Source organism: Argiope bruennichi, chromosome 1 (genome assembly GCF_947563725.1).
Source record: "Argiope bruennichi chromosome 1, qqArgBrue1.1, whole genome shotgun sequence".
Lineage (NCBI taxonomy): Eukaryota > Metazoa > Arthropoda > Arachnida > Araneae > Araneidae > Argiope > Argiope bruennichi.
In genome coordinates, this window is record NC_079151.1 from 139,431,794 (window position 1) to 139,445,649 (window position 13,856).

Sequence of the window (13,856 nt, forward strand, 5' to 3'; positions counted from 1 at the left end):
GTAGCATGAATAACTCAGAAGTTAAAGGAGGAATTCCTTTAAGAGATTCGCTGCTCCTATTAATTGTTAGAATTTCGTATCCATCCAATTGAAAGAGTTGGTAAAAATCTTCTCATCTTCCAAAGACATATGTAGCCTACAATATATACTATTGTAGGTTACTGCTGTTATATTTACTGACAATAACATTTATTCAATATAAATATTCTTTAACCTACATTATGTGTACATGTTTTTTTCTAAAAGTATCACATTTTCTATATTTTTTCAGCCATTTAAATAAAATTACTTAGTATATCTCATAAAATATTTAAACATAACCCTTATATTTTTCTATACTAATTTTTAAATCATAGCCAATTATTGAGGCACTATGCACTTTATTGGTCTAGTTTATCCTTGCATTTCAAACTATAACAAAGATGTTAATGGATACATATAAATCACAAATATCTTAATTCACTATTAAACAAAGATATGAAATATAAAAATTTGATTGTTTCTGCAGGTCCCATGCCATCACCAAAATAATCTTGGAACTGTTCTCTGCAGTCTTTAGCAAGAAGAAATTTTAAAGTTTCAACAGTCATAAGATTGTGTTTATGAAATGGAAAGTGGTGATGATTCCAGTTAATTCCTTTTGAAAAGATTCAAAGTTAAATTTTGGAACTGATACACTCCTATCGAATGAATTAAGATGATCTGATACGGATAGTAGATTTGTAGAATAAAATCTAAAATTATTTACTTGTAAAAATGATTATTCATATAAAGCGTTTATTGTACGTAAGTTCAGAATGAAAATAAACTCCAGATAATTTTTATTATGAATTATTAGTTTTAATCAAAATAGTAAACTTATCAAGAATTTTATTTTGTGCAACTTTTGAATGACAGATTTTTAAACACATATTAATTTTTTTTGGATAAATATATGAATTTACATTTTATATATTTATCATCCCAGTAGCGATAATTTTGATGACACTGTCAAATTCTGGAAATAAATATGTTATAATGAGATAAACTTCACTAGAAAATAAACAAAATATCCAAAAAGTTTTATAATACAGATAAAATAAAATATGAACTTAATAAACTTATTTTCTAAAAACTGCAAATTTTTAACCATAAATTAAAATTAAGGTACACTTAAAAAATCATCTTCCATTCTCATGTGTGTAGTATTTAGTTTTATCTTCACCATAAACAGAGACAAGGCATTCAGCATTTTTTGAAATTCCTTTCTTATTCTTGGTAAATAGCATACTATTGAATGAACTATGTTGGCATACAAATTTTTTTCTGTAATAATACCAATAAAAGCACTTTATAAGAGTCCACGAAGAGACTTAAAATATATATTTCTAAAATTTAAAGCTAAAACTAATTCCCTAATTATGCAAAGGAAGTTAAAATTAATTTCGTAACTTGACTTACTAGCAAATAAATCTTTTCTTGATTTTCTACTGTTCTACTTAGTATTTGCTGAATTTCCAAATTCTTTCCCCCATTCTTTGATATCATCCATGGATTTTAAGTTGCACCTAATGGAAACTTTTTCATTGTTTTCAGCAATTTCCTTTTCGCAATTCGGAGACAATTTCTCTGCTGTTATATTCATGCAAATATTTTCAGACAAATCCATTTAGTCGGGAAGTAAAAGGTAAAAAGAGAGAGAGAATAATTACAAAACAAAGCACGAAGGCAAATTTGTTCTTCGGAAATTACGAAACTGAAACTGCATCGAAGTTCCACATAATGACGTCACATTGTCTTAGCAGAGTGAGCGGTGGTGCGAACCAATGATATTGTACGATTTTCTTCCATACATGAAATAGGGTAGGGAATGGAATATGCAACCGGATCCATTATATTATTTGGTACAGCTTCAGATGCCTTCTAATTTTCATCCACATTGATTTTGTCTTCTTCTGTGATTATAAATTTGTCCTGTAAAGCAGCACTAGCTAGAGCTGCAACAACTCTATTTGATATCACAATACTGTAAGCAATGAAAGCTATACATGGCAATTTAATACGCATTTGAGTGCTTTTCTTTTCGATCAGTTTTGAAGGTCTTGGTAGTTTTTATCTCTTCTTATATATTTGAAGGATCTGGTCAAGAGAGTTTGCCTCTTCTTGTAAAGAAGACTGATACTTTTCAGCACTGTCATTACAGCCAGTAACCGTTCCTGATACATTAGTAATTTTTGTTCGCTCTTGATTAAACATAATTATAATCTGTAGTTCTTTACTTTTTCTTACTTCTTTCTTCCTCAAAGCGCTTGTGGTAGCTGTATCAAAATTACCTATAAGCATTTTCCTGTTAGAGCTTTGATCGTTTTGAAACTCTTGTTCCATAACATTAATACCATTATAATAACGAAAACCACGGAATTCCAAAATCATGGAAGTCATATTATTCCACAAACGAAAAAGATGCAGTTCTCATCCCATCTGCCCAAATAAAACCAGACCTATTGGCAAGAAAAAGAAAATGGTATCTCTAAAAAGTTAACTATCTTCAGATTCCATCACAATAATTTCTTCATACTCCTCATCAGCACAAGAAATCCTCATAATTCTCTAGGAAATCCAAGACATCATTACCAGCCTGCCTGGAGGAAAAGTTTAACACCAGCGTTGATCTCAATGAACAAAACTCTCTTTGGGGCATTGGTCAGATGATAACAGAGGTAATGAAGTATCGGATTTTATCTTAGCAAATATTTTATATATTTTAAACATATCAGATGCCCCAGAAACTTTCCAAAGAAATAACAGCGTTGGCTGGCCATACTTGGCCTTATGTTCCCAATCAGTTATAGATTCTTTCATTGACTGGGAGGTTCTGGATGATATTACCTTAAGTGACCACAGATATATATATATAAACATCAATAGCTAATCAATTCTACAAAAGATAGAAGACATGCTATGGGAATCACCCTAGATTTCTCAACTCTTGGTAAAGTAATTGCGAACTGAACAAAACAAAGAATTGAACAACAACTGAACAACTCAAGAAACCAAACTGGTCGACAGAGAAATTAGATATACATAAAAAAAACTAGAGCTCTAAGAAAGAGAGTACAGAAGGCACCAGAAAATGAAAAGCATTGGGGATACAAGGTCTTCAAAAAATAGGAAAGAATTTACTAAAAACATATAAAATAAGTAAAAAATACGTGCTGTAGAAATTTCTGCAGTAAAGCCTGCAACCCATACGGAAAGCATTACAAAGCCGCTTTTCGGAAATCAGCTTTCCCATCACAAATCCTTTACCTAATAAACATTGTCCCAAAATGAAGTCTGAAAGCAGCAGCACTAACCATCCTGGATCAGATTTTCATATCCAATGCTATTTCAACTAATTATAACTTAAGCACTTCGACGTAGCCACTTGAACCTCCTTTCTCCCTCTGAGTAATTTCCATGGTAATAAAACGTCTTCTGTCAGGTAAAGCTCCCGGTATTGGAGGGATTGTTATCTTCCTGATTAAAATTAGCCATCAGGTCTTTCATAATATCTTTCCAACTCACTTCAAGAAGTGTCTAGAATTAAGCCACCTCCCAGATTCTTTGGAAATTGGAAATATATTCTTATTTTAGAAACTGAGAAAAGACCAGAAATTGCATTTTCCTATCGACTCATTTCACTCCTGCCAACAATCGGACAATGCTGGTACCTATACTTTAAACATCAACAGTCTCTTTCACAACCTTTTTCAAAACTGGAAAGCAACACTAATGACTCCAGAAGGTAGGGTCATGAAAGACCAGAAACGAGGTTGCCCTCAAGGATTATGCAGTGGTCCGCCTTTGTGGAATCTCATAGCCAACGAAATGATTAAGACGGTCTGGTCAGGAAACGTACATTTCCAAGCTTTCGCAGATGATTTTGTGCTGGTCATTGAAGAGGACCTAAAAATAACTTTGAAAGAGAGAAGCAATTTGCAAAAGTGAAATTTAATTTAAGGTATTAAAAAATAAACTTTCCATTTCCAACATATTTTTTTCAGCAAACTGGCAGGAGGCCCCAGAATTATATGGAATGGATACATCATCAAAAGAACCAAATCTTTTAACCATTTAGGAATCCATGTTGATGACCAGTTCAACTCCCATAAAAATATAGAAAAACAAGGAGAAAAAGGCCGTTGAAATGCATCAAAGCCTTAAAAGAATCGTAAGCAGCACATGTAGAATCTCTCAGAAACACAGAAAACTTCTTTATAAGACAGTAGCAGAGAGAATGCTTACCCATGATCCCTCAGTCTGGTGTCTAAACCCAACATATAGAATTAAAAAGAAACTTTCTTCCATTCAGAGACATCTCATCTTCTCATATTTTTGGTGCATATCTCAAAACTCCCAACTGCAGCGGTACAACCCATAATTGACATTTCACCCCAACACATGCAATTACAGTTAAAAGCAAAACTAACTTCAATATGTCGTCTAAGAATTTCTCATGAGCATAACATAACATAGATCCAACCAGAAAAGCTAGAGAAGAAAACTATTGGCTGGTCTAATCACCTTTTAAAGCATCTCAATCTCGCCAAATCTACTTCGAAGATTAAGAAGTAAATATATCTTAAATGAATAACAACATCTTCACAGATGGTTCGAACACAGTTAAAATTACAAACATTACGTAGGACAAAAATACCATTTTGAAAAAAAAACATTACAAATTTATTACAATTACTTAAAAATAAATTTAAGTGACAGAAATTTAATCTCTCACAATCCAGTAAACCAGCTGAAAAAAGCAAGAACTGTGTTTGAAAACTGTAAAATGGATAACAAAATCCTGGATTTCAGACGATTCGCAATTCCGATTTCTAAAAACCTGCGTCTTCAGTAAACTTTAAAGCACAATTTATTTGCCAAAACTTTTATAAGAAATGGGAATATAATTAAAGATAATCGAAGCAGTCAAAAGTCATAAATTTTATTTATTTCTTATTTGAAGAAGTATTATGTTTGTAAATATTTGTGGCATATTTCTTCTGTTGTAGAGTATAAAAGCGGCTTGGGAAGACTTAAGGATCAGCTTGAACTTCAACAGAGCATCAGTGCAAAATGTGGAGCAAAGTTATCCCCATCGTTTTTGGCATCCTCTGTTTGGTGGTTGTAATTGAAAGTAAAGTAACTGAACCAGAAAATCCGGACAAATATTACAAATGCTTCACATATGCCGAATGTGTTTCAGGTAATTATACTGTAAATGAACTGTAAAATAAAATGAATTCATTATAAAAAAATTTTATAAAGGCTTAATTTATAATTTAAAATTTTATTTCTATATATTTTTTTTCTTTGTAATATTTTTATTCTTCAAATGTCAACTAATTTACTAATTGTGAATAATTAAAATCTTATAATTGAAAACTATTAGGATGAAATAATTTAATACTCCAGTTCAAATTGTTCCAGATGGATCAGCTAATCAGAAGATATTGCAGTGTTTCAAAGATGTGCCTATGAAGGTAAAGCTTTTCATTGCTCAATTGGTTGTGGTAAATTAATAGTTTATTTTCCATGTTAAGAGGTTTTTCGTTTGTCCGTACGTATTCACGTGAATGCGATAAAAGGCAATCTATCTTAAGAATACTAAAGGATGTCATAAAAATTAACTCAAGATTTCAATTTGCCACCATTCATGCAGTAAAGTGTTTGCAACTTTATTAAGAAAACCATTTGACAGCTGATAGCATAGAGTTAGTAAAAATAGAGCGTTACACGATCAGGACAGAGTGTTTTAGTTGTTGGATAATATTTCAAAAATAATGAATGTATATCAGCCACTGTTCGAAAATTTGAGAATTGGCCCCTTAAGTCGTGTGATTTAACACAAGTGTATTTCTGTTTTATCGGTATATTTGAAGCTAGGCTATGATAACAAGCCCATAAGCACGCGTGCATTGAATGTGAAAATTCAACGCTCAATCAAAAAAATTCAGCCACATTTATGCAAAATGGTCATAGAAAATTTCGACGAAAGAGTGTGTATGAGCCAGCAAAGAAGTAGGGGTCATTGGCCTTATGTGTTATTTCATGCATAACTCTATCCTTTGCCGTTTACAACAGAATAAGAATATAAGAATTTAAAGAAAAGAAAACGATGTTTTTTTTTTAAATTTTATCTTGTGTTAACATATTGTTCTATCGTGTAACGTTACATTTTTACTAACCCTAAACTATTAGATGTCTAATTGACTTTGTAATAGGGTTGCCAACATTTTACTGCACAAATGATGGCAAATTCAAATTTTGTGTTAATTATGGGACACCCTGTGGATCTGCATCAAATTTCTGGCCTTGAGGTTAAATCTCTATTTTTAATAGGGATGAATGCGTGTGCGTTTTTTTTTTCTCTACGTGAATTGCACTCAAATTTGAGGCTTTTGACCTGGAAGTGCCAAACATGGTACATATGTCTTACACGATGGCACACTGGAGGATCGGAATATGTACCTAAACAATTTTCCCCGCATGTTAATAAATTGAAGATATTCAGGTATTTTCTGTTCTATCGGAAAAATATATTATTGCATAAAAACATTTCTAAATTAAATTTCAAAATTTTTTTATTGAAATTTAAAATTAAAATTCATTTTTTTTTCTTTTAATAATACCAATTCAATAATATTTCAAACATTTTCCAAATTTTGGCAACATTCATATAATAACATTTTACCTAATTTTCAGCTTTAAAGTTTGTCTTTTTAATTTTTATTTATTTTTTTTCCTAATTTTTTAATAATTTAGCTTATTTTAGCGATTCTCAACCTGTTGGGTGCGCCCATCTAGGGGGGCGCGAGCACACTAGAAACGGGCGCGAGAATATCCAAGAGAAAATATTATTTAAAAAAATTCATTAACTGATTGAAAGGAAAGCACACATACACATAGAAAGCAAAATACATTTTGAAATATTTAATAACTTGTTAAAGTAAAACAGCTTACTAAATCAAAACTTACTTAATTAAAACATACTAAATTAAAAACAAATTCAATAATTATTAGTGACTTCCTTGGGCCTGCCTTGCAGAGCAAAGTTTTACGAAGGAAGGCTCGATATTAGAAATAGCGACTCTCAGTTTTGTTTATATATTTTGCCGAGATCTATATTTTGTCTTCAAAGAAACCACAGCAGAAAATACAGTTTCACAAATGTAGGATGTTGAAAATGGTAATAGAATGCGTAATGCCCTTGTGTTTAGTGCAGAAATATCATCCTCTACTCCTGTCCAAAATTCAAATAGTGATTTATTACTAAATTGCCTTTTAGTTCCGCCACTTGTCGTGAAGTCTAATGGATTTTTCTTCCTCATCGATTGAGAGTCTTTCGGGAGTTTTATGAAATGGATCCCTAATCTACTCGTAACTTTCTATCTGTTTGTCGTCAGTAAGAAAATACTTTTTAAAATTCTTTGTCAGCATGGCTAAAGGATTTTCAATGGTTACAAAAACAACTTTTACATGTTCTTCTTCAGCCTTGTAAGTTTCAGTACAATCATTCAGATTTGCAAACATTGTTAGGTTTTTTTTTTTATTTGCTTTAAATTTCTGCTCCACAATTCCAATTTTCCACAAAAAGCATTAACTTTATTACTCGTATCCATCATATATGTATTTGCTCCTTGGGGTTCAAGATTCAAGTTATTTTATTTGTCGAATATGTCGACCAAATAGCTCAAATTCACTACAAATAAACTATCGCGAAAATTCTCGGCCTCCGGTCTGTTTTCTTCTTCTAGGAAAATGCCGATTTCTTCTCTTAATTTACAAACACGTTGTAAAAATTTCCCACATGATAACCATCTTGCCCCGCTATAAAATAATAACGCTGAATGTATTGAACCCATGTCTTTACAAAGTGCGGAAAAGATTCTCGATTTCAGTGGTCTCATTTTTATATAATTTGCTACGATTACAACCGTAGTTAACACAATATTCAGACCAGGACTCATTTCTTTCGAAGCCAAAGCTTCTCTGTGGATCATGAAATTTGTCCAGACACACAGAGGCGATTTTTGTTTTATAAGTGCTTGTATAGCTTGGAATCTTCCGGACATTGAACGAGCACCATCGGTACATATTCCGACGCAATTTTTCCATTCTATGTTTGCCTCGTTCATGAAATCATTTAGAATAACAAATAATGCAAGCGCTGTTGTTTTGAGTTGCAGAAAAGTAGTTTTGTTTACTATTAGTTTGCAGAAATTATTTATTATCATTACATAAATCATATTTAAATAATTATTTTACTACTGGTTTGCAGAAATGTAGTTCTACTACTGACATATTATCACAAAATCTAACATAGGCAATTAAATGAGCATCTTTATTACTATATAATGCTTCATCAAGCTGTAATGAAAACAATTTGTCACGCAACTTCGAGAAAAGCTGACACTGTACATCTTCAGCTATATCACCAATTCGACGAGCAACAGTATCATTTGAAAGAGGTATGGACGGCAATTGTTTTGAAAAATGATCTCCAAACATAGTTTCTACAATCTCAATTGCTGCTAGCAAAATGAGCTCTTCACCAATGGTGTGAGGTTTTTTTACATATGGCTATTTTATATAAAACTTTCTAAGATGTAATTAAAGCTTTTTTATTCACAGACAAAGTTTCTTTAAAAAATTATTTTTGCTTTTTATATGATTTTAATTTTAATTCGAAGAATTCTCTGGGTTTGTTGACGTACTCACTATGAAGCGTTTCCAAATGTCGTTTAAGTTTATTAGGTTGCATGCTGTCTGCCGCCAACATTTATGAACAAATGATACACAGGGCCCTTTCTTCTTCATTTACTTCAGTACTGGTACATAGAAAATTTAAGTATTAAGTATATATTTGTTGATGCTTGATTGTCGTCTAATGTTCGCTTACTTCCGCTTAAAAATTTATTCATGAGTCTGCATATATCTTCTGCCGTGAATATTTAATATTGTGAATTGCAATTAACACGAAAGCATCTATAACATACACATTCACGATAGATTCGATATCGATAGAAGGATCGACTCGAATGAGACTGGCTGGAATTGAAACTTGCGTTATGGAACATTTTCTTTATTCATATAAGAAAATATTTGCACTGCGCATGCTCGAGGCGGCGTCGGTCGCGTGGATTCCCTTACACAAACATTACTTATTTTTTTCTCTTTTGTTCAGTCATGCTTCTGTTTTATTTCTTTTATTACTTATTATTCGAAAAAAAATGTATTCCCAGTTTCTAAATTTAGCTCACCCCATCTAAGTTAACTTTTATTAACGAATTTTTCTACCTTCATATTCTTTTAACGTTATCTCCTCTTTGGCTTTAATTTCAAATATAATATTTAAATTTTCCCCGCTTTCATTCGTTTCATCTGTTAACCACCCGCATGGCAAAATGCAAATATGGTTTCTCGCCAACGTTGACTCACTTTTACTCTTGTTTTGGCAGTTAGTTAAAAATAATTTTAAAACAGAATCCAAAATACTCAATATACTTTATTGTTGTATACATTTTATTGTAAGCGGGTGTGGGGGGCGAAATGAAAATTATGATTGAAAACTGGGCCGTGAATACTGAAAGGTTGAGAAACGCTGCCTTATTTTATTCATTATTACTCTAAAATTCACCATTTTCGTTGTTCTAACAAATGTTTAATCATGTGATTTTCTTCCTTAGTTGGAAGTTAAGGAAAAAAGATACTTTGAATATCTGTGCAGCTTCCCAGGTAGCCCAGCTTGTTGCATAATATTGTTGCATACATGATACTAATCAATATTACACAATATCATACAATATTGCGAATATTGATTAGTCATTCAATATTGTACCATATTTGTGTGCTATTAGGGTTGCAAGACGAATAAAAAAGTAAAGCTACAGTATAGCGAAAATTAAAAGTAAACGAGCAGGAACGTCACGTTTTTAATAGCGTTGCTTTACGATATGAATTGCCTCCATTTTGTGGGTTCATTCACAGAATAAATAGAACCTATACAAAACTATTAAAATTGCACGACATTAGTGTCTTTCATTTTAGTATTATATGCAGCAAATATCGTCTACGCACCAGTTAATTAGATGACAAAAAAAAAACAATTGTTTAAAAAATGACCTAGTAGACAACAGTTTTTAGAACAATAATCATTTTTTTTAATTCTCCAAATTTAGGTTTAATGCACTTGTAGGCTTAAAGTTATTATTAATAATTGATAAATTTCATTAATTTTTTTAATAAAATAAACATGCATATATTTTTAAAATATTATTTCCAAGTAAGTAATATTTTTCGATTACAGAAAATATTATTAAAAAAAGTCTTTTTCTATATTCATAATTTACTATATAAAATTTAGAATGGACTACACGTTTGTACAGAGAAGTGGAATTGTCAGCATCTTTACTGATAATAAAATTTTTCGATATCTTTACACTTATGCTCTTTTTAGCCTGCTTTAATTTCTATCATGGTACATTAAATAAACATTTTTAACTATTAACTGAATTATATGATTTGACCTAGATGCGAATATGACTTTTATATTATTTTTAATGATTAGAAAGGATTTCTTATTTATTAAACAAAAAGCACAATAATCGTCCGCTTTCTTACCTTCTAAATTTCTATTTTGTTCTAAATTTAAAATGACATATTATTCTTCCTAATGGATATCCCATTTTGTTATATTTTACTAATGTGCTATATGACACTCTTTGCTTGTGATGGAAATATTTTCATATATTATTCGAAATAAAAAAACTTTATTAAATTCTATGCTGTCAAGAAAGCATTATTATAAACTCGCTTAAGCTTCGGTATTTGTTAACAAAATTTACAGTATTTATTTATATTTATAGCAAAAGTTGAAAGTTAGCAAATATCAAATCAGCCGTTGAAATATATATGATATAAACATAGTATGCGATATAATTAAAATATATTTAAAATTAATACTTGATGTCACAAATTTGCTTTATACATAAGAAATAAAATTATTTTTTTAATAAAATATTACGACACATAAAATATTTTCATCTGTATAAAACTTTTTTCTGAATTCTAATGTGAAACTATCAAAAAATATACAGACTGTCTTGAGAATTATCAAATAGTTTTGAAAGCGAAATGTTTCCGTAAGTTATTAGTAATTTTTAATGAGGGAAAATTTAGTTTAAACCTTTGAACGAAACTATATCAGCATTTAAAACTCGAACAGGAAAAAAATGATGATTTATTTAACTTTTAAATCAATAATTATGAAACTTAGTATTCAAATTAAAGAAACAATTTTGCTTTCAAACAAAGGAAATAAAACTTTTGAAAAATATATCTATATCCATAGTTTAAATTTAATGAAATAAACAAATCTTCTATGCCATCCTATTTCCAGTAAGTGTTATGTTGTGCAAACTGAGTTAAAACGTAATTTTTATATAATAAATAATACTTTATATAGTAATCGTCATTTATATCTTCTTTATAGCTCTATATTTGTGAAAATAATTGGAAGAAAATTTATTAAATATTACAGATATCTTGAAGCTAAAATAAAAATTACCTTTTTCAGACTTGTATACATAAATATGTTCTTGTTTTTAGAATCTGTACCCAATATTCACATATGTCAATTCAACTTTGCCTATGGCTTACAAATACCACACCAAGGATGTAATGGAAGCAATCAAAGAATACTGCAATGAAAGCGGAGATAATAGAGTAAGTATTTTTTAGTGGGCAATATGACTTAATCCTAATCTTAGAGCTTAATATGAAATGACTTAATATTCGAAAATAAAACTTAATCAATTATTGTTTAAGATCATATATTATATTTATTTATAGGTTGCTACGTTCAGTACATTAAATTTACTTGTTTTTTAAAGGTCTTTAAGTTTCCATAAAACGTGTAGATTTCTTTCTTATAAATCTTTTTTTTTCCCAGGTGAAAGCATTTGAATTGACTTTCGATGGTCTTTTCATGTATCAAGATGTAAGTACTATGATTTTAAATTCATTCCTAATCGTGTTAGCAAATACTACGAGCAATGAAAATTTATTAATTTCATTGTCATGAAACACTCAAAATATCAAGTAAAATTTAAATTGTTATTTAAAAAATCTCAAAAAAATCTTATATACTGATGCAGTTGATAAATTTCCTAATACGTTTTTCATGCTAAATTAAAAAAAAAACGAAGGTGACAGTGAATATTTATAGCTAAATTCATGCAACAGAAAACATAAAGTCTTCATGGAAAAATCAGATCAATATCTTGAAATGTACCAACTTTGTTTTGATTGTCCATTTTATTCTTAATTAACGAAATGTTGGCCGTACAGTTGTGAAAAATGACAGAATGACATAAGAAAGGGATAAAATTGTGTATTTATTGATCAACATGAACAGCAGGTTTTTAAAGATGTATTGATTTTTACACGAATCCCTCATTGTGATTAACTAGTTTTTTTCATGTCTGCTGTGGAAATATATTCTATACCATCGAAAACTTACATAAGCTCCTTGCGATACAGAATTTCCCTTCAACTGTAAAAGCTTATTTCTTTCTGCTCTATCTACTCTCCAAAATTTTGTAGAAATTATATAAGGCCGTTTAGCCCATATAAAATACTGTTTGATACGTTGATGTGAAAATGATATTGTATTTCACCATGAAACAATATGCATATCTATTTTTTTATAGATGGCATGCGATTCTTCAAATATGACGACACAATGTCAGTATACAGAACAATTGCTGGTAAGCACTTTTTATTTTTCTTCCGATTTATTATTATTATTTTATGATTCACGATTTCACTATTTATTATTATTATTTTATGATTTACGATTTCACTATTTATTATTATACATTTTATTATTTATTCATCTTTTTATTATTTATTCATTTATTGCTCTTAAGTAAATTTTATTCATTATTCATTTTACAATTCATTCATTTTTTTTTGTTATTCATTCATTTATTATTCATAATTATATTTTATTTTGTATTCATTTTATAATTCATACATTTTTTATTATCCATAAATCATCGATTATTATTGATTCTGCATTTTATTTCCGTCATCTTATGATCTCGAAAGTACTTTGGACATTTTACTTCTAACATTTTCTTGAGCAGTAAGATATAATTCAAATATGCTTATGATTATCATATCATAAGCGTTTTCAAAATTCATTTGATATTAAAAAAAATCATTCTTTCAAAATTCATTCATTCAATTTGATATTTTTCAAATTCAATCAGTCGCATGAGGATAAGTTTCTACTAATGCAAATGATCAAAAATTTTTAAAATGGTCACCTGATATTGCCATTCATTCTCTCTATCCTCAATTCAAAGTAGATCATTGAGTTTCTGATGTATCATTTTGCTTTTCTTACAACATTAAATATTTTACCGTTGATTACTTTGAACCTTATTGCTGTCAAACCTATTCACAAATACCAGATTGGTGATTTGTACATGAAATTCTTCCTGATCACTTGTTTACATAAAATAACTTCGTATTTCAATTACAAGCTGCTATATCCAACAATCTGATGATTTTTTTTTTACCAATTCTTTAACATGTTATATATGCACCAGAAATACGAGTTTGGTGTCCGATATTATAATAGCATATTTAGCCCAACTAATATTTTAATAGGACATATGAACAGAATATTAATATGAGACATTATTGTATTATAATAACTATTTTTTTTAATAAAATATCTTCATTTTTAGTTATATCCGTGTTTGCAGTATTCTTAAAAATTCTGTCTATTTTACAAAAACATTTAAGAACTCGTAAATATTTTTATG

At 29.8% G+C, this 13,856-nt stretch overlaps 1 protein-coding gene across 1 annotated transcript in view; it reads left to right on the forward strand.

The window, feature by feature from the left end:
* Nucleotides 1–13,856, forward strand: part of LOC129971658 (uncharacterized) — a 180,589-nt gene that overhangs the window by 165,214 nt on the left and 1,519 nt on the right. The window contains exons 2-6 of the mRNA XM_056085630.1: nt 5,031–5,224; nt 5,449–5,501; nt 11,629–11,745; nt 11,972–12,019; nt 12,732–12,788. Of these exons, the coding sequence (XP_055941605.1) occupies nt 5,095–5,224; nt 5,449–5,501; nt 11,629–11,745; nt 11,972–12,019; nt 12,732–12,788 (405 nt within the window). The 5' untranslated portion in view covers nt 5,031–5,094. The remainder of the gene's footprint in view (nt 1–5,030; nt 5,225–5,448; nt 5,502–11,628; nt 11,746–11,971; nt 12,020–12,731; nt 12,789–13,856) is intronic.